The 19,869-nt window shown below is 40.7% G+C and overlaps 3 protein-coding genes across 9 annotated transcripts; 1 reads left to right on the top strand and 2 right to left on the bottom strand.

Moving 5' to 3' along the window:
- Positions 1-66: 66 nt before the first annotated feature.
- LOC144089575 (phospholipid phosphatase 2-like) lies at positions 67-10,698 on the bottom strand. Of its 3 annotated transcripts, XR_013305107.1 has the most exons (9): positions 10,550-10,698; positions 10,376-10,457; positions 4,501-4,652; positions 4,069-4,331; positions 3,698-3,755; positions 3,446-3,622; positions 2,839-3,157; positions 2,047-2,186; positions 67-172 (listed from the first exon to the last, which is right to left on the bottom strand). XR_013305107.1 is itself a non-coding variant. In XM_077620565.1 (7 exons), the coding sequence occupies exons 2-7, from the start codon at positions 10,434-10,436 to the stop codon at positions 3,020-3,022; spliced, it is 849 nt and encodes a 282-aa protein (XP_077476691.1). In that variant the 5' UTR covers positions 10,437-10,457; positions 10,550-10,698; the 3' UTR covers positions 2,665-3,019. The 3 variants fall into 3 exon arrangements, 2 of the variants coding, with proteins under 2 accessions (XP_077476691.1, XP_077476692.1); XM_077620565.1 differs by lacking the exons at positions 67-172; positions 2,047-2,186 and having other exon boundaries at positions 2,665-3,157; XM_077620566.1 differs by lacking the exons at positions 67-172; positions 2,047-2,186 and having other exon boundaries at positions 2,665-3,157; positions 10,520-10,559.
- On the bottom strand, positions 10,596-19,779 carry LOC144089573 (SH2 domain-containing adapter protein F-like). 4 transcript variants are annotated; one of them, XM_077620562.1, is made up of 9 exons: positions 19,564-19,779; positions 18,535-18,775; positions 18,324-18,425; positions 18,083-18,245; positions 17,328-17,588; positions 16,288-16,471; positions 16,071-16,190; positions 15,116-15,325; positions 10,596-10,738 (listed from the first exon to the last, which is right to left on the bottom strand). In XM_077620562.1, the coding sequence occupies exons 2-8, from the start codon at positions 18,769-18,771 to the stop codon at positions 15,139-15,141; spliced, it is 1,254 nt and encodes a 417-aa protein (XP_077476688.1). In that variant the 5' UTR covers positions 18,772-18,775; positions 19,564-19,779; the 3' UTR covers positions 10,596-10,738; positions 15,116-15,138. The 4 variants fall into 4 exon arrangements, with proteins under 4 accessions (XP_077476688.1, XP_077476689.1, XP_077476687.1 ...); XM_077620563.1 differs by lacking the exon at positions 10,596-10,738 and having other exon boundaries at positions 14,572-15,325; positions 18,577-18,775; XM_077620561.1 differs by lacking the exon at positions 10,596-10,738 and having other exon boundaries at positions 14,572-15,325.
- LOC144089576 (galectin-5-like) lies at positions 11,866-14,569 on the top strand. Of its 2 annotated transcripts, none has more exons than XM_077620568.1 (7): positions 11,866-12,015; positions 12,139-12,185; positions 12,808-12,900; positions 12,983-13,075; positions 13,144-13,229; positions 13,291-13,462; positions 14,114-14,569. In XM_077620568.1, the coding sequence occupies exons 1-7, from the start codon at positions 11,964-11,966 to the stop codon at positions 14,261-14,263; spliced, it is 693 nt and encodes a 230-aa protein (XP_077476694.1). In that variant the 5' UTR covers positions 11,866-11,963; the 3' UTR covers positions 14,264-14,569. The 2 variants fall into 2 exon arrangements, with proteins under 2 accessions (XP_077476694.1, XP_077476695.1); XM_077620569.1 differs by having other exon boundaries at positions 11,911-12,015; positions 12,086-12,185.
- Positions 19,780-19,869: the final 90 nt, after the last annotated feature.

The raw sequence follows: 19,869 nt of genomic DNA on the forward strand, positions 1-19,869 counted from the left end.
ATCTAACATTTTAAGCAATTAAAATAGCATCTTTAGATTCTTTAAGCAACTGTTTCAATGCTTACCTTTTGTAACTTGTTCCAATTTGTCAGAACTCAAAGCAACAAGTGTATCTTCCACCAGTAGGCGTCACTACAGCACCCCTGTTGACTGTCCTACATTCTCCAAAAAGCTGTAAAATAAACATTTGTTATACGTACTTTAATAAATAACCGTAAATTGAAGAAATAGGAAAACTTATTTTTTTACTGTAATCTTTAAACGATGAAATCTAATAGGAAAATAATGTAAAAACAGCATTGTTAAAAATAAAGTCTTCAAATTTCAGGTATTTGTAGAAATACCTTTTAAAATATTTTCCCTGCTGTAAACTGTATAAAAAAACTTTTGAAATAACCCTTAGCCACTAATTTTCTCAGAATAATGTATGGGGAAAATTAATATTGTATTTTAAATTTAGTGTGTTGTCAGATACCTTAATAAAGCGAAAACTGAAATTAAAGTTACAGTTCGACTCCACTTTGATGGTTAATGCAGTTACTGCAATTTTATCAGTGTAGATTGTTTCATTTGCATTTCAGAAGGCAGAAGCCATCCATTTAAAAATGTGATGGCACTTTAGACATATTTAAATGATCAGATATTAAGATATGATAGACAGTTTTTGCATGATTTGAATGAGGCATTAATAACAAGCATTTTCTCTCGAATGTATTGTTATATTCATTTGTTTCACATGTATGGAACTATTTTCCTGTATAAAAATTTAATTTGGTGACTTTTCAAACTTCATTCTTGGAAAAAGTGGGGGTCGTCTTATATTCGGGCGAATAAGGCATATTTTGTAAATGAAACATAAAGCAATCAGGCGTCTCGACAAACAAGAAAAGAAAAAAAATGGTGAGTCACCGACCGGTTGAGACATTGAGGACGAATACCAAGCGAGCGGCGGCATGCCCGCACATGATGACGCCATCGTCACTCCGCCGTCCACGCGAACACCCGAATGGCCGTCACGGGGTTTAAAAAAAAATCAACAACCTTGAAAACATGAAAGCGCAAGAAGGAAAGAGCCTATCAAAAAAAAAAAGCTCCCACGTGTTCAAAAGGCGGGAAGGAAGTGAATTTGCGCACACAAAAGTGTTCCCATTCGTCAAGGCCCGAGGGGCTCGTTCGACGCCCTTAAAAGGCTCGCAATGTGTCAATTCAAGTGCTTTTTTTCCTCAGTGTTGACGCAATATTCAGCCATGGTACGCATCCATAACAAAGAAAAACTGGCCGTCGATTTTTTTAACTCATTGGCTGCCATGAAATAAGGTTCAAGCATCGCTAACACGTGGGCGGAGAGAGCATGACTCTTACTTCCGGCCCTTCGGCGTCAATACGATGTACAAATGTGAAAACTTACATAATGTGAGGGATGTCATGTTTTTACATGCTAATCATCAGGTAGGTGGGAAAAAAAAAGTATCAAGTTTTTACACGATTCTTCAATGACATCTTAAAATAGCGCCTCAAAAATGTGACCTGGGCATCATTTTACATGGAATCAAATATTTATATGATAGTTATCATGCTTTTTACATTTTTTTTCTCCATAATTTTCAATGTTTTTATTCAACTTATTAATGAGCAAGTTATCCATGACAGTATATATTTCCCTTTACTGTATTTTATACTCAATACATATTTTTGCTATCATGGCACCATGTTTTTAAATGATAATTATTTAAAACGTGGGGGGCAGCATACTCATTATCCCATTGTTACATAATAATTACGTTTTTTTTAAATGAAAGTTAACATTTTCACATAATTATCATGATTTTGAACAATGATAGTCACATTTTACATGATAGTCATCACTTTTATGATATTTAACAGGACGGAATTATTTGCAAATCGTTTTACATAACACCATTATTAAAAAACCTGTAAAGGGACTTGCTCTTAATTCTCTCACACTTTTTATGATACATTCAAACGATAGATCGCTTCCTGTAATACGAGTTTAAAATAAATAAAAATGTTTAAAAGGCAACTTACAATCTGGTAGAAGGCCAAGAACGTAACAAGGAACAAGCAAAGACGGGGAGGTCAAATATGCAGATGTGGGGTTAATGAGATGATGAGGAACAGGTAGATGACAAGATAGGAAGCTGATTGGCAGACACACAAGGAGCAGGCTGCAACAGATGAATGCAATTGGTGATCACTTGGACAAGACACAAATGGGAATAAAGCCAACACAAAGCAGGACTATTGTGCAAAATGTAGCCACATTTCAAATTTTATAGTTGCTTCATGTTATATTCAATTTTAAAATATAAGAAATAACGATAAGATAAAGCAATTTATCAACAACTAATTAATCGATTGGGAAATTGAGAACTGCCAGTTAATTAATTGGTAAAAGACATTCATTCACCTAAAAATTAAATACAAATCCTCTTAATAGAAATTGAAATATTTTCCAGTTTTTGTTGATTGCAGTTCTATATAAAGAAAAAAGCAAAAAAAATGGGAAACACTCCTTTTATCCATTAACATTAAAAAAATATACTTAAAAAACAGTGCCATTGACGACAATAGACACCCAATCATGTGTCTCTTCTCATTCTTCTGCTCTGAAATTCCTAAAATAAATAAACGGCTACAACATCGCTAAAAATAAAAGCACAGTTTATTAAGATACAGTAGTAGTCATTGACAAAAAAACAATACTATATATAAAATTGTGTTAGCTTAAGCAGTGAGTGGTCTGCTTGTAAAAGCTTTTAGTGGTGAAGCAGCAAGAATTTCATCCTAAATAAAAATGTTTGTGTACATTTTTCACACCTTTTTCCATCGAGTCACAGCATCGTCCTCCAAATAGGCGTCATTGCACATAATGAGACAACACAATTACTTATCGCTCTTATTCCTAGAAATAGGAAAGTGTTGCCGGGTGGAAGGCACTGGAAGAGTTCCAGCCAGTGGTTACGGACATGAAATGAGGGTGACCGATTGCCTGGGCGTGTCATACGGGTGGCGTGTAGCTGATGTGGTTGGTGCGCTGCGGATTGGGTTTGCGCTCCAGTCGCACGCCGTCCGCCGCGTCGGTCGGCGTGCACCCCGGCTCGCTGCGCTGCTTGAAAAAGTCTGAGACGTACTTCACCTGCGCGAGGAATTGAAAAATACTGAGTGCTTTTACTTCCCTCCACATACTATCTAGTACGCACGTTTACGTCAATCTTTGAACACATGGAACTGAAATTTGGTGGTTCTTCTGACCTTTTGTAGGTGGAGTGACTATTTTTATAAATAAAAACACAACATTATGAAGAACTGGAATGGGCGATCATTTACAGTCAGAACGGATTGGACGTCAAGCGCTGTCAAATTCAACGGAGGCCCAAATAAGGGTGACGGCGTGTAGCCGAGTGCATTATCGTGTTGTACTCACAGTAAGAACAGCAATGAGCGCCCCCTGCAGGAGTCCCACCAGCACGTCGCTCCAGTGGTGCTTGTAGTCGGAGACGCGCGTGTAAGCCACGTAAACGGCGAAGGCCACCAGGAAGAACTGAATGGTGGGACGCACCAGACGGGTCCATTTGCCTTGCATGCGAGCCTGCACGTACAGCTACGCGCAAGGGCCACACGGTTAGCGCTCGCGTGCTTTGGTAAAAACGCAATTTGAAATTAATTTCAAACTTACCGAGAGAAAGAGCATGCAGTACATCCCGAACGACGAGTGGCCCGAGTAGAAGGACAACCTGAACGACGACAAACGCCAGCGTTAGCATTAGCCCACATTGATTTAAAAACAAAACAAAACAGGACCTAATAATAAAAATGACATTTTCTGTCCTTGATTTGATATGGTAAAATCCAAACTTCATTTAAACAAACCATATTCATGGCTTTATGATTCTATTGTATGATAGGTCAAAAAGGCAAATAAATGCAATTTTTCCTTTCACGACAGGCTTTCAAAGAGGAGCAAAAAAAGGATTCATGTGTTCATGAAAGTGTCAAATGTTATATAGTATAGTGCATTTTTTAAATTTGTAGCCATAGCTGACCCACCTGGACTCGGTGACGTTACGCAGGCTGCCAGTGCAGTTGATGCGTGGCACGTAGCCGCTGCAGCTAACGGGGGCGCACACCGCCAAGAAGTTGGGTCGGGGCCGACCGATGGTAAACTTGGCCAGGTCGGTGAGCGACTGGCTGACGGCGGCCCCAAACAGGAAGGTGCCCACCACCTTGTAGAGTGCCGACAGGTACTGGTTGAATTGGGAGTTGGAGCGCAAGCGTTTGGTGTGGACCAGGTAGGCCTCGCCGGTCGTGATCTGAGCACAAGTGACAGGTTCAGATTTCGTTGAAGCCATTATTTGGAGCGTCTAATATTCACCAATTGACTCATTTATAAATCGTGTTGTTTCGTGCTCTATAAAAGTCAGTTTTTTTGTAGCAGCCCTAGTGTGTATATTACATTGTGACCCGCCCACGTCTACTCACAATGACTATGGAGCTGGTGATGGTGACGGCGGCCATGGCTCCGTGAGAGATGGTGGCTCTCCTGTAGGGATAGCTGATGCTCTGGTCGTCACAGTAGATGCCTCTCTGGTACGGAGTGAACATCAGCGTCAAAATGGCCGAGGGCAGGGCCGCTGGTGGCAGAGGATGGCAACACATTAGGGAATTAAGTTAGTTGCACAAAGATGCACAAGGTTCAAAAACAAGTTGAGGCTTGTGGTAACATAAGGCAAACGAAAACCAGACCAAAGTAAGGAAACAGTCCTTAAACCAGGTGTCAAACGTGCTTTCATTTTTTCCAACAATGGTGCCGCAAAACCAGATGTTTGCGAGTTGTGTGATCAAGTGGGTGCACGACTGCACTTTGATCATTTTCCTAGGAAGTTTAGTAAGCAGGAAATGCCCCAAAATCACCTGAAAGCGACAAACAAGAAGTATTCCGGAAAGTCCCTCAAAATCAATAGGAAATGATCCAAAATTTACGGAAGTGATCATGAAGTACCCTAAAATGACACACGAGATCTATCTGAGTTTGACACCCCTGCCTTAAACGCTTCGGCCACTTTGCTGAATTGTGACAAGGGCGTCGCTACAGAGACGTGCCCGGAAGCTAAGGTAAGGGGGGGGGGGGGGGGGGGGGGGGGGGGGGGGAAGTCAAATAACCACATGCTTTGTGTCCCAAAAGAGTGCATGTAGAATTTAAGAGCAGACGATATAATGCTGTCTCTTAAATCTGAGCAGAACAATAGTCCACAATTCAAGTGACTTTTCCTGTTTTCCTGAAGCCGTCAATCCACTGCCAAAGCTAATACCAGGGAAGAATGGATGGTTTTCTTAGGCTTAAGTTTATGAAGTATGAGAGAGAAAGCTCTCCGTTAACACATTGCTTCCTTCCTCCAGAGTGTGGGACCCAGTGGCTTTCTGGAACCGAAAGAGAACGCAACCAAATACACCTGATGACCTACTGTGAAGAATGCAATTCTGCTGCCAATTGCAAAAAATTGGCCATATTTCCATGTCAACGGCTTCAATTGAAACAATGCCACAAATTATTCCAAAATAAACAATACCCATTATTTTCCTATTAACATTTTGCCTGTGATTGACATTGATAGTTTTAGTTATAATTGGAGATGGACTTTTTTTTGGTTTGTTTCAATAGTGTCAAAATAGTCTGTATAGCTATACATTTTTGCATTATACTTATGGATCATTATGGTGCCTGAACTCTAACTGCCATAGCTAAACATTTTAAAAATTAAATCTTTTTTTACCCAACCCTCTGAAAAAGACGCGATTGGATCCGATTTCTGTTCGCGGACATCCCTAGCTTTTACTCTGACTACGCGGTAACAGCAAGACATAAGAACTTAAAATACACCAACTTTACAAATGGATCAACAACCTTTGTACTTTTTAAATGCTTTAAAAAAGTCATTTTCGAACGAACTCATTGTCTGCAACTGACAGTGATAGAAGTCGATCCGATTTGAGTGGAAGAACTGGCAGCGAAGAAATTATAGACTGGTGTGACTGCGCATCTAGGCGAAGGACCTCAGAGTTCATCTGTTCGACATCGAGACCAAATCATCTCGTGGAATTCAAGGTCATATTCACAAACGTCAATGAAGTTTTTCCACCATTTGCTTCAGACTTCCATTGCCGTGGAAACCTGATCTTTCGCTGCCACCTCCCGGTTCAAATGGTTCGAACGCCAGCGCTGCCATCTTTGCCACCCTGACCGGTCCTCGATGGCACTGTTCTTCGAGGCTCTGAATAACAGGAACACTTTCCACTTCCTGCTGATGAGGAGGGTCAAGAGGAAGTTGTATTTGTGTCTGATCCCAAATTCCAGCTTGTTTATTTTTCCAGAGTGGAATCGGCAGGGGATTGGGAAAGCTCCAAACGATCCTTTCCTTCGTTTCTTTTCAAATCTCTACTCGGGCAAAGGCTCTTCAAAAAAAAACAAGTGAAAAAAGAAACATTCGTTCATCCGCTGCCAGGCCTCCAAGTCCAAACGGATTGGATGTCTATCACTGTCAGTGGCAACTAATGAATTGCAATTATATTTTGACAAAGTATGCAAAAAGTACAGATGTGGGTCTTCAATTGTAAGGAGAAAAAGTGATGAATAAAAAGCCATGAAATGTTTATACTTCATTGGCCACGTCTGTTTGTTTTGAAGGCCGGCTGCCGGCGGTACTTTTTTTTTCACGCGAGCCACTGGCTTATCAAAATGTTATGCTTTGACAATACAGAGTAAATAGTCACTGGGGCACCCTTGAAAGACGAACATCCCGGAATAATTGGTGTTAGTGGTGTGGGCAGAGGGTGCGGCGTTTCCGTTCATTTGAAGTTTCTGTAATGAGGGGAAATTACAAATGGACCTTTTCGCCTTAACTGACCAGAGAGTTTGGAGGAAGTCAATGACAGAAAAATGGGTTTTGGTCAACTATTGTTGGGGTTATTCTTGTAAAAACTTGATTTGAGGCAACAAAACTGATGAAGGATGAAAAGAGTTAAGTCATCAAGTTTTGTTGATGCTCTGGAGTTTAAAGTGAATCTGACTAATCACGTGGATTATTTATATATATTTTTAATTTATTTTATTTATTTTAACTGGCGGTGTTTGCTGCCAAAACCAAACCAAAACAAATCAGTGCAAGTACAATCGGTCCATTTTTTTGTAATAATACTGTGTAATAGATTGTCGATGGCAGCCAATGAGTGAAGATCTGTGAGATGAGATTGGGCCACGCCCACAGAGATTTTAGACTTATTTTGTTGCTTCCCTTTAACCTTCAACATAAACAAAGTAAGTCTTTAATGGTCATTATTTATTCATTAATTCATAATTAGACGTCTAATCCATTTTGAACGAACATTGGACATCTAGCGCTGTCAATGGCGGGCAATAAATTAAATATGTGCCCTGGGAGCCTTAAGAAAATAAAATCTGAATTTGTGCATGAAAGGGTTAACATGATAATTATATATATTATTCAACACATTGTCAATGGTATTTTTGTGAAGTGCTTTTGTATCATTTTGCTGATCTACTCAATGATGAATAAAGTTGACACATGAAACGTGACCGAATTGAAAAGCATCGTGGAACCTCGGCGGCACGCGTACACGCGCACTTTCACTTCGGCCTCTCACTTTCATTTTCACACGGGAATGCGAGTCAGCAAGAGTCAATAAACCTGCTTTTACGCTGACACACCTTTGTCAGATGCTGAGAATGCGGGAGTGACATTTTAGTCTAGCTACAAAATGGCCTGTAAAAGACAACCAGCATTGACAGTTGACATAGGAAGAAAATATAATATAAAGTATTATTTGGCTGGTATATAAATATATATATCTCCAGTATATATCATAGAAGTAGTTGTCAAGTTCTCACTGAGGCATAAGCGTTTTGAGTGTTCCGTGAGAACTACGCAGGAGCTTTGACAGACTGTGCGAAAGGGGCTTGTGGCGGTCTGAACACAGGGGCAACGGTCAAAGATCCAGGGGTAACACATAATGACAGGATGGACGTGTGACTGCGGAGGGGAAGGGACAAAATAAAACACACAGATTGGGAGTTTAGCTCCAATGTGGACATTCAGCACATTCCAGCTCCATCTGCCACGCACACACAGACATCGGTGATGTCACAACTGGGGTCTCGCACCAAAATGCTGATCCGCTCCTGACCCTCACTCAAGTGGACATTTTAACTTGGCAGTAGGGCTGCCAAAAAACGTTGTTATTTTTTTTTTAATAGTTGACTTTTGGAGTCATCTTGTTACATTTTATATAATGTATGATGCTTTATCATTGTTTTTCAAAGCAAAAGCATTTGTTTGGAAATATCTCATTTTGATTCACTATGAAATCTGAGAATATTTACATTTTTTAAATGTATTTGTAATGAAAAACGCCTTTTGATATACATATTTTTTAATGAGTATATAAAAATAGTTTTTATTTTATTTTGAATTTATTTAAAAAAATGGCAATAATGCAATTTAACATTTCTTGTTTAATTTAAACTGTTTAAAAAACAGAATGTTTACGATTAAAAAGCCTTTTAAAACATATTTTTATTTTAAAGAACAATTAAGGCAGTGTGTTAAACTGGGCTATCGTGATTGTGAGTTTCTGCTTATGCTCTCTGTTCTGCTATTTGTTTCAGTAGTGTCAATATAAATATACAGTATCAAATGTACTGTATATGTATTTTTTGCAATCTACTTCAGGATTATTTTTGCTTGTAGCCCTTAACTCTTTCAGTGCCATTGACAGTTCCAAAGACCAAATCCATTTGTAAAAGGCTGATATTGAGTGATCATGTGATCGAATAATCGCAGCTGGGCCTCGGGGCTAAAATGGATTGGACACCTATCGCTATCAATGGCAGCCAATGCGTTAATACAAAAAAATAGATGAATACATTTTAAACATGCAAGTTTTTTTAAACCCCATTAAGATCCAATAACGCGATCAGATCTGGGAAATCTCTACGATAGACATCTTTGACCCGCACAATCCGGGCAGTCCTTTCCGCTTTCTCATAATCCAACTTCTATCTGTGGCTATTCATAGAACGAAATCTAGCACTCCATTTGAAATCTTTTGAAACTAGAGCCCTGTGCCAACGGCGAGCCCAACATTCTAGTAGACTTACGACAACCATCTATATTTTTACTCCTGTCTTTTCATGAGTGCGTAAACGGGCTAAACTTTCAGCTAGCTTACCCACTTTTAAGAGTCCCATTTTTTTCGCACCCCCAACCTGCTTTGATGATGATTTGACACCAACAAAACCTGGAATATGTCAACTGTCAAGTTCCAGTATCATGACTGTAGACCTAGACGTGTCGCGACAGGCACGCAATCACACATATTTGTTGGTGCGTTGGTGTAACTTACAGACATCAAAAATTGGAAAACAACAAACTTGAATCAAAACATCGATTTGAAAAAATACAGACGATTGTGTGGAATCGGTTGTCATTTAATCGAATCACTCAGTATATATTCTCAGTAAACAAAATAAAAAGTGACATTGGTTCAACTAAAAATAGAATGGAATTAAACTAATATTAGGAAATTAAGGTCCGGGCTATTAAAATTGTTTGACATTATTAGAGTTCTAGCATTAAAAGTTCACAAAAATAAATGCCATTTTTAGTTTGGATTTTTTTTTAAATTAAAAGTCCAGCATCTTTATGATTTTGAACAATTTTATGTCTCTAAAATACAGACATGTTGATTAGTTATTGTCATTAAACCTCAACTCACTGGTCATTTAAATTTTGTGTTAACACCAGAATATGATGTCACTAGTTCCAAATAATGGCATACATTTGTGTTTAGCAAACATGAAACTCTCCAACATTCTTTAAAGTGTTCATGTGTGAGTGCTTGCGTTAGGAAACAAACCAATGTGGCCTGTTTGAACAAGATAGTCAGAGAAGAACTTTCAGTGTTTTTATGCTAACCCAGTCATTCCCAAACCACTTTTGTATGTCAAACAGACAAACTTTACACAAAAAAATACCAAAATTCGAATTTGTTAAGTACAAATAATCTGTTTCCTTCATATTTTTTTTTAATTATTACTTTAACAGGCAGAACTATTCAAATTCTTCAGCTGTCGCCATTTATTTACATTAGTTAACTATTTCCTAATTAGTTGTTTTTTTTATGATTTAAAAGTCCCTAAATAAAGCTTTGGAAAGAGTAAAGTGTACCATTTTAGCACCATTGTTTTCTAGCGTCGTCTGCATGGTGCAACTTGTTTGTAGCTAACGCTAGGAGGATGAATGGGTGAACAACAAAAGGTGAGGAATTCCCCAAAACTCACCTACGAAAACGCAGAGGACATCCACGGCCACCAAAATGACTTTCTTTCCTTGCCCTGTCATGTTCGCCGGTCAATGGTCGCCCTAAAATGGCCACAAAGTTGACGTTAGGTGGCGCCGCGCCGAGTCGCGTCGCCTCACCTCACCCGCTCTTCCGCTGCCCCCCTTCGGCTTACCTGTCGCGCTGTGGCGGGGCTGAAGGAACTTCCAAAGGACGGGTGGGCGGGAATGAAGCGGCGGTGGCGCGAAGGACTGGACTGGACTGGACCATCGCACAGCGAGCGGGGGGGTGGGGCCGTCAGGAGGAGTGTTCAAACTAGCAGCTGGACACCCGGCTGCGTTTATCCCTCTTCCAGTACTACCACCTGGAGGAGGGGCAGGGTAGTGATGGGACAAAAAGACGACGAAAAGTTAAGCCTAATACTACATACATAAATAAATTCGAATTTCTTTTTTTCGGGTGTGTAATAGTAGTAGAGAATGGAGAAGGGATAAACATTGTAATTAATAATTATTATTCATTCATTTCACTCATACATGTTCAACACCACTTGTGTTAGTGTCATGGGGGTGCTGGAGTCTAGACCAGCTGACTTCGGGCCGAAGGCAAACTACATCCAAGACTGGTCGTCAGTCAGTTTTAGAGCACACAGAGAGACAGACAACAATTCACAATCGCTAGTAACTCATTCGTTCATCTTTTGAGCGCCTTATCCTCAAAAGGGTCCCGGGGGGTGCTGGAACCGATCACAGCCAGCTACGGGCCTGAATCGTAGAGAAGCCTATCGCAGGGCACAAAACACGGACTACCATTTACGTTCACACTCATACCTAGTGACAATTTAGAGTGTACTACTCTGCATGTTTTTGGGATGTGGGGGGAAATGGAAGTACCCAGAGAAAACTCACGCAAGCCCAGGGAAAACATGCAAACGGCACATAGTCAGCACCGACCTGGGATCGAACCCGCGGCCCCATAACTGTGATCTTTAATTCACTGTAAATCATGTATTTAACATTTCAACTGTCTCTGAAGCCTTTTTTGACTAGTTAATACCATATAAATAAACCATAGTAGTTTTCACATCCAATATCACATACTACAGGCAAGTCCACAAATAGCCGCTAGATGGTGCTTAAGTACTGGAAAGCACACGAAAACTTAAATGATCGATATTTAACTCATTCACAGCCAGCGCAGGCGTGGATGTGTTGTGGTAGTTAGTAAAAAGGAGAAAACTCATGTGAAAAACACTTTTTGATGGCAATGGCAATTTCGGGGGGGGGGTTTGTTTGACCATCTGTTCTTGTGATATGCACTCAATGGCTGTCAATGACGGCGATGCGCGTCCAATCCATTTCGAATGGATAGATCCATATCCTTTGTTTCATCCTGTTAAATATTTAAAGTTCTTTTTTCCTGCAAGTTGTTGTTGCAAAGTGAGGGTTAACTCGGGTGTCATCCGCCTATGTGGGTGTGTCCATCCACTTTCTTTGAGCGCGCACTTTTTTGCCTCTTGATTTCCAGTCGCTTCTTCTTCTTCTGTGGAGACCATCGTTGCTAAAGTGTTGTCTTCAAGTCCAAAAATCATGTCTAGACCCTTCCTCCTGCTTCTCTTCTCAACTGGACTTCTGAGTTGTGGTGAGATTTGTTCATGGAATGTATTTATTTATTTATTGGATGCCATTTGTATTAGAATTCCTATGCATAGTTGAGGTTTGGTTTGGTGGGGTGGACCTTGAAGCTAACTCTGATTTTTTCCAGTAAATCCCATTTTGTGCGCAGTGGCCAAGGATCGAAAAAACCTCCAGGTGGGATAATACTTTTATTTTATATTGTTGAACTGTAAAATCATTTTTAATGTCCAGCCATAAATATGCTGTCAAAAACAGTAGGGACAAATGTTGTTCCATTATGTAACTGTAAAATAGTTTTCCAGAGCTGTAAAATGCTGCAAAAGTCAAATTACATTTCAATGAATTCCAAACCTGCTTTCATAGAGAACAGAGAATCTGAGAACATTTTTAAATTAGAAAATGTTAACTACAGAGAATTTCTTCTCTTTTTCTGTTCACAATATGTAACAATGTTACTTTTTTTGCATTGATGACATATTTCTGTTATGTTCAAATTAAAAAGTATATTTAGTTTTTTTTGTTTAAAAATTAGGGAAAAAAAATAAGATTAAAAAAAAAAAAGTTTGGACAATTTGTAGCTCAACTATATTGGTAATTGATTAACTATCAAAACAGTCATACCTCTACTTACGAATGCCTCTAGGTACGAAATTTAGTATATGTAGATTTGCTAGTTGAATAGAAGTGCATTTTCCATCTGTTTTTGACACTTCCTACTTGAGACTTCATATGCAACAACGCTCCCCCTGCTGGTCAAAACCTTGACAGTCATGTTGTCAAACGTTGTGGCTTTCAGATGGAGGCAGTTGGCACTCAAGATTTGGACTACAAAGAGCAACTGGTGCTGGAAGCCTTCAACAAGATGGTGCTTTCGGGAAAGGTCAAGCTCGTGAGTGGTCGCTGTTCGGAAGTCACTTGACATAAACGTACTACTCAGTCTGTGCATCTTTTTCTTTTTTCTTATTCTTCAGCAAGTAGAACCTTGCCCTGACCCAGCCAGTCTCCCATCGGGCTCTTACGACGACATCTTGGTGTATCGCAAAGTCGCCATGAAAGCGGGCAAGGTGAGTTCCTCAGCGTTAATACCATTGACTCGGCACCGTTTCCGTTCTTGAGCGTCGTCCAATTGCAGACCGGTCAGAGAGGGGAACTGACAGGAGGTCTGAAAGTGGGTCGCAGCATTGTGGTCAGGGGCCGAGTCAACCAGGACCCGGAACGGTACTGGACGGCGTCGCGTCAAGGATGAACGAGGAGGATTGTTTGCTCTTTGTCGTTGCAGCATAACCTTCAACCTGGTGAGCGACAAGGGCGACACGGCGTTGCACCTGAGCCCTCGCTTTAACTCGCTGGGCTACGTCAATGTGATCGTGGTCAACTCCAGGCTGGATGGCGTGTGGGGTACGGAGGAGTCGCATCGCCAGTTCCCCTTCGCACCTGGACAATACTTTGAGGTCACATGAATTTCTCCTCATTACCCCACTGGTTAAAACCAAAAACAAAACAGTTGGCCAATCTAAAAAAAAATCAAGTCAAACCTTTTCACTTGATTTTTTGGGGGGGCACTCCCTTGTACGAGGCGCCCAATCTATTTTGACGGGAAGGTCAAATTACATAACTTTCATTTGCCTCCATTCAGTCAAAAGTGGATTGGACGTCTATAGCCGTCAATGGCATAAAACCTAAGGATTCCCAATCACATCTCAATGGCAAGCAATGCATATAAAATACTATGCGAGCTATTCATTTGTAGACTTGTTCATTCTTTTTGGAAAATTTTACTGATTTTTTTTATTGAACAATGCATAAATATAAACATTTATATTCTAAAAATAGATAAATATTCATTCACTCATCTACTGAACTGCTTATCTTTGTGAGGGGGGTGGAGCGTTTTTATCTAGATGCATCTACATAATTGCTAATATGTAACATTTTCAAGGACCAAAAATGGCTTTGCATTCCAAACATTCCTCATAAAAAGTGTAAATGAATTACACGAGAAACTAAGAATTGGAGTTATTTACGGCCTAAATCTTATATCGGTATGACGGATAGGAAGTCGGAGCGGCCGTGTTTCTCAAGCGTGCTTTTATGTTATTCAGATGGTCATCCTTTGTGAACCCAACTCTTTCCGCGTGACCGTCAATGGTCAACACCAGCTGGACTCCAACTACCGAGTGACCGACCTGAAGAGCATCAAGCACGTGGATGTGCACGGCGACATGGCGCTCCAAGATGTCAGGATAAAGTGACCTCGGAAGCCTGCCTAGTGGATATCATGCGCTTTACATATTTACGTCTGGTACATGTCGTGTCACTTGATGTTCTATGACAAACACTATTCAGCAGTCGGCTTTATGCTCATTGTATTCTTTAAACAGCGTCAAGAATGAAGCTATGGAAGTTTGTTGAGGATGGATATTGATATTTTGAACTCTTCCCCAGTTTTCTCTACAATTTTTTCTCCACTATAGTCCATAAACAGCATAGCAAAAGTATTTTACGACTTTTTACTGGTTTCTACATTTGGGTTCAATAAACAGCAAAGGAAAAGCGCATATCGTCATTGATGTCTCAATTTTATCGTAGCGGCATGATGGATGTGTTTCCCGAAAATGAGGTCGAGCAATTATACACACATGTATACACTAAATGTGTTTTTTTACTCGTACGTTGTTGTGAAAAAACATTTTTAACGATTGCTCAAACGCAAAAATCTGATGTGAAACCTGAATTCTTAATGGCCTACACATATTTTCTTTTGGCAAAACCTTAAGCGGCTGTCCAACTATTACGACTAAGACTCCATTTGCAAAATTCCAAGAATCCATCCTAGACTGTCCAAGTACTACGAAGATTCAATTTGCAAAATTCCAAGAATCAGTCTGAGAAAAATATTGCATAAGAATTTGTAACATTGTGTAAAGCTTTCTTGGATCAGAAAAACACCTCAGCCCTCCAAACACTTACCTCACCCTTAAAGTTCTCCGCTAGCCCCTAAAAATGAGAATCTTTTCACAATCTACTGACAAAAAGAGTTGAAAATGTCCTACTTCAGCGTGCATCTCCTGGCGTTTGAGTCCACTAGGCTGAATTGAACCTGCCTTTTGCACTTGTCGGCCACCGGTCAGAGCGTCTGCACGATGACAGGATAAAGGAGGGACATGTGCTCGGCCCCCCGGATGGGCAGCTTGTGCGTGCTGTAGTAGTGGATGACCTCCGGGATGGTGGCGAAAGGCGGGCTGTTCTCGCCCAGCACGAAGCAGCCGTCGGCGGAACGTGTGAACTTCATGTGCATGAAGCCTTTGCAGCTCCTGCGAAATAAAAACAGGGCAAAACATGAGTCAAAATAAACCCACGACGATCGCAACCTCCATTTGTGCCCCAAAATATAATTTGCCCAATGTCTGTTACCGTAAAATTGATACTCTTCCATGAATACCCTCCTGTCTACAATAAACATTAATTTGGTACAGCAAAGCTTATTAGCTTAATTTGGATTTGATATCTTTTAAAGAGTAATTTATTACCAATTATAGGCATACTGTGACAACTGGGAAATGTGATGTTGAAAAATGATGCTAATCTTCTGATTGCAATATAAGTGAATGATCTTAATAAATATTGAACTTAACAAGAATGCTGAACTTTAAGTCGCACTCTTAAAAGACAACAAGAATGCTGTATTTTCTGAACTTTAAGACTCTTTTAAAAGTTTGGCAGTTTGATTATGTTGTTTAGACTAATTATGCGTATAACTTTTAATATGTGAACAGAGGCCTATTTAGCCCGTTCTCCATTTCACAATGATTACTTAAGCATGCATTTGTTCTTTCTGATAGATTAAAAACATTTCCCCCCCAAAATGTGACTCATAGTCTAGTTTGACTTGTCATTTTTTCCCCCTTTTTAATGTGCATTCTTTGGCTGGGGCGACTTAGTCTGAAAACTGTTCACACGACAGCAAGACGATAAGAGTTTTTAAGGGTGTTTGTTTCAATATTGATATTTTGTTTAAAAGGTGACAACCAATGACATTGTCTGTGTGCTTCAGTTTACCTGAGTGACAGGGAAAAGTCGGCGCGGCATGTTTGGCTGTTCCTCACCAAGTACGAGCTCTCCTTGCACAGAGTCAGCAAAGACTCCGCCTCCGATCGACTTATTGTTCCGTGGTACCACCTGAACGAGACATACGTTTTAAAAAGCAATGTGGCGGATTGATAAGTAGCATCACGATAAATCGATTATTTGTAGGTTGCTCGACACGATGCCTCACACTTGTCTTTCCAGCGCCATGTAGGGGTCCACTCTCTCTCCCAGGAGAGGGAGGGTGTCACAAAGCAGGCGCATTGTGTTGGAGTCCGCCGCCGCCCCTGCAGCTGGCACGTGGGTGGGTTTGGGGAGCCAGTTCTGCTCCGTCTGAACTCGCGAACGCTCTCTCTCCGCGCCCTCAAACTGGACTGAGAAACACAAACACATACGACTGAACTAAATTATATTTTAAAAAAATCACTAAAACAGATGGCTGCCATTAATACCCCAAGATGTCCAATTCTTTTGACATGGCACTCAAACATGAGTCATGTCCTCCCAGTTTTAAATTCATTGAACGTCCATCATTGCCAATGGGAAAAACACTCACTTGTTTACTAGCATGTTGCAATAATTTAGTGTATTTTGTCAGAAATATTAGACTGATACAGTCTTTCCTCGATTATCGTGAATTCACTTCTTCTGGATTTTTTTTCTGCTATTAATTATTTAAAAAATAATAATGATTTTATTTTTAAGTTCATAAAAATATGAAAATCCACACTGAAACAGCAGTGAAGAAGAAAAAAGGTAGTTATAATAGGGGAGACCCTACTTTGTGATTTTTCGATTATCGCGGCCTTATCTGGTCTCCATTATATATTGTATTCTCATAGTCTATAGTGGGCAATTTGTCAAAAATGTCTCCCACATTTTTGACAAATTGCCCACGACTGCAAAAAAAACCCTATTCCGATGTGTGAGAGTGCAGAAAATATCAATAAAAGCCAATATTTCTTGGGAATGGCTAACAAACAATTGGATCAATTGTGGTTCTATTTAAGCCAATCGAATGCGAGCATCCCGGATTTCCCATCTTCCTTGTAACGTCATACTCGCGCACCTGTGCTGAGTATAACTAATGTCACAAAAAGGCTGCGCTAATAAATTGCTGTCATTTCTTTTCTCATTCATCGGAGGTTTGGTAAATTTAAAAAATATATGAAGCAACTGTGGAGGTCAATTTATATAGAACATCTGTTTCTTTAAGGACTTGAGCCTTACCCGCGAGGGCTTTGGAGATGTCCTCCTTCTTCCACTCCCACGGCTGGTCGTACTCGTCGGCTGGTCTGTCGTCGTTCTGGGGTAGTCGGCTCCCCCTATCGTCTACGGGGGAAATTGCGCAGTCCGGCCTGTGAGAGTGCTGCTGCCGCTGTTGCACGGGTGCGCTCGGTGCCACGCGGGCCTGCTGCCGGCTCCTCTCCTCGTACGGGTTGTCATATAGTTGGCTGCCACTGGGACTTATGCCCTTGTTGTGCTGCATTTCTGCAGAGACGAGAAGCTCAATTAGTTTTGTGCCCTTAAGTCATTTAAGTGAAAGGGACATCTATCGTTGTCAGTGGCAGGCAATGAGTTAACTTTGCGCCATCCCTTTTTTATTTTAGGGTACTTACAGGTCACTTTTTGTAAAAAAAAAAAATCAATAATTTCCTACTGATTTTGGGGGATTTTCCGGGCTGGCTTCCTGTTCATTGGTTGTGTTATGTTCATTTTCAGGCATTTACAGGTGACTTTCTGTTGGTTTTAAGGCATTTTATGGCTCCGTGATAACTCAATGATGACGCCATTTTGGCTCCAATGAATAAATAAAAGCATTTGATTCCTTTTTTCAGTATGGATGAGCTACAAATGGTCTTTCAGGTAGAACAACCCCACGGGCCGGATCGTATACCTTAGTGGGCTACATCTGGCTCGTGGGCCGTATGTAACACAAAAAAATGGTTTTGGCCCTGAATACCATGATGAAAGGGTTCTTTAACCTGAAATCATTTGTTGAGCCTCAAATGGCTCCATGTAGCTGCAGCAGTCTTTAGGGGTCGACTCGGGATCCCAGCCAGGTCGCGTCCTCGGGTCTGGGCGGGCGTCAAAGGGGTCCGAGTAGTCAGTGTCGGCGTCCGGGGCTACCGGAGCAGAGGGTAGCACCTGTGACAAATCAGCGGACACGCTCTAAGGGTTTTTTTTTCAAGAAAAGTTCAAAAGTGGGCAAGGAGGAGGTCTTACCGGTTCCTCTTGATCAGTGATGGGGCTCAAGGGAAGCTTACAGTGGGCAAACTCCTGAGAGTCCACTTTAATTAGCCTGTGCTTTGGAGACAACACCTTTACCTACAAATAGTACAGTAAATCAATCATCTCGTCATATTTATGTGATAGAAATGCTATAAAAGTGTGTTTTCGCTATCTTCCGCGTCAAATACTCGCAGATATTCCATACCTCGGTGCCGTTAGACAAGGCAGGAAACGGTGGCAGGCTTACATCCACATTACCGTTGCCACCGTTGCTTCCATTTTGACGCTCCTTATCCAAGCACTGGTATGGATCTTCAAAATCCAGGTCTTTCTGGGCTCGGTAAACCCGCAGGACGTCGCTCTCGCTGTAGTCTGGCCTCGGAGGTTGGGGAGGGTCACGCCGGTTGCCAAAGTTCAGGTAGTCCTTCAGCCACTTTGCCATGGATCTGGGAACAACGTTCTATCTATCAGTGGGTTTTAGTTCCTCATTTTGCCTAACTATCAGATACCAAGACGACAATGAGACTTTTGGTAGTCGAGACAAAGATAACTGGAAGATTACAGAAATGGTTTACATTTTTGAGGTTGCATTCATTTACAGTGGTGGTAGAATTATAGTAAGTACATTTTTAAACACATTTGTTTGGTTTCTTTGCCAAATGTTTTGACAGGTATTAACTTGTAGTATGGAAACAGTCAGGACAGGTCCCGGGACCACATTTGTAGGCGTTGGTCTCGTCTGTGTCGACTTCTAAAGATCTTGTTCTTGAATTTGTTGGCCTACGGTGTTTCTGTCAAGAGACAACGGCACTGATCTGCTGTTCTCCAATTTCATTAACTCTTAAAATGGATTGGACGACCATTCCTGTCAATGGCAGACAAAGCGAAAAAGCGGAAGGCACCCTCTAAATTAAGAAATAAGTGCTATTCTCATACAACTGCAAATTTAAAAACAAACCCATGCAAGCCTGTTAACAGTAGAAAAAACGTCTATTCATAATTTGAATCCACCTTGTTTGTTGTTTTATTGAATGGAATGCCTTTATTGTCATTATTCAAGTATGAGATTTAAAGATTCACCATGAAGTGCACAAATAATAGTCGTCATTTAAAAAAAATGTGCACTGGAGCTGTGTCCAAATCAAATTTTAAGTAAATAAGACCTATTTTTCGGAATTATTTTGATAAACAATTATGAGATCGATACTTTCATTGGGTTAGCCTGCTAGCTTACCGAGCTCCGCTGAAGCCAAGCAATTCTTAAGTTTACTCTTTCTTCACATTGAGTGTTGCTCTTCGTTGCTCTCAAACGTGGCGGCTCTTATTTCTGGGGACATTCGTTGCTCTTTTTTTGGGACGCCTTGAGACAGAAATTCCACGAGTGGGTTCGTGAGGTCAACTGCGGTCTGGCTGGGTTAGCCTAATAGCTGCTAACATTAGCCTAGCTACAGCGTTCCCCTTAAAGGGGAGGAGTGACGCATTTAAATCGGAAGAGACTTTTTATATACGCTTCTCTTTATCTCTAATTTTTTTTGTCATA

The sequence above is a fragment of the Stigmatopora argus genome, chromosome 15, assembly GCF_051989625.1.
Source record: "Stigmatopora argus isolate UIUO_Sarg chromosome 15, RoL_Sarg_1.0, whole genome shotgun sequence".
NCBI lineage: Eukaryota > Metazoa > Chordata > Actinopteri > Syngnathiformes > Syngnathidae > Stigmatopora > Stigmatopora argus.

Coding starts and splice junctions, on each gene's coding strand:
- LOC144089576 (XM_077620568.1), top strand. CDS start 11,964: ATGTCTAGACCCTTCCTCCTGCTTCTCTTCTCAACTGGACTTCTGAGT. Junction 12,016..12,138: donor AACTGGACTTCTGAGTTGTG/GTGAGATTTGTT, acceptor GATTTTTTCCAG/TAAATCCCATTTTGTGCGCA. Junction 12,186..12,807: donor AGGATCGAAAAAACCTCCAG/GTGGGATAATAC, acceptor TGTGGCTTTCAG/ATGGAGGCAGTTGGCACTCA.
- LOC144089575 (XM_077620565.1), bottom strand. CDS start 10,436: ATGACAGGGCAAGGAAAGAAAGTCATTTTGGTGGCCGTGGATGTCCTC. Junction 4,332..4,500: donor TCACCAGCTCCATAGTCATT/GTGAGTAGACGT, acceptor ACTTGTGCTCAG/ATCACGACCGGCGAGGCCTA. Junction 3,756..4,068: donor CGTAACGTCACCGAGTCCAG/GTGGGTCAGCTA, acceptor GTCGTCGTTCAG/GTTGTCCTTCTACTCGGGCC.
- LOC144089573 (XM_077620562.1), bottom strand. CDS start 18,771: ATGGCAAAGTGGCTGAAGGACTACCTGAACTTTGGCAACCGGCGTGAC. Junction 18,426..18,534: donor CCTTGTCTAACGGCACCGAG/GTATGGAATATC, acceptor TACTATTTGTAG/GTAAAGGTGTTGTCTCCAAA. Junction 17,589..18,082: donor GGCTCAACAAATGATTTCAG/GTTAAAGAACCC, acceptor TCGTCTCTGCAG/AAATGCAGCACAACAAGGGC.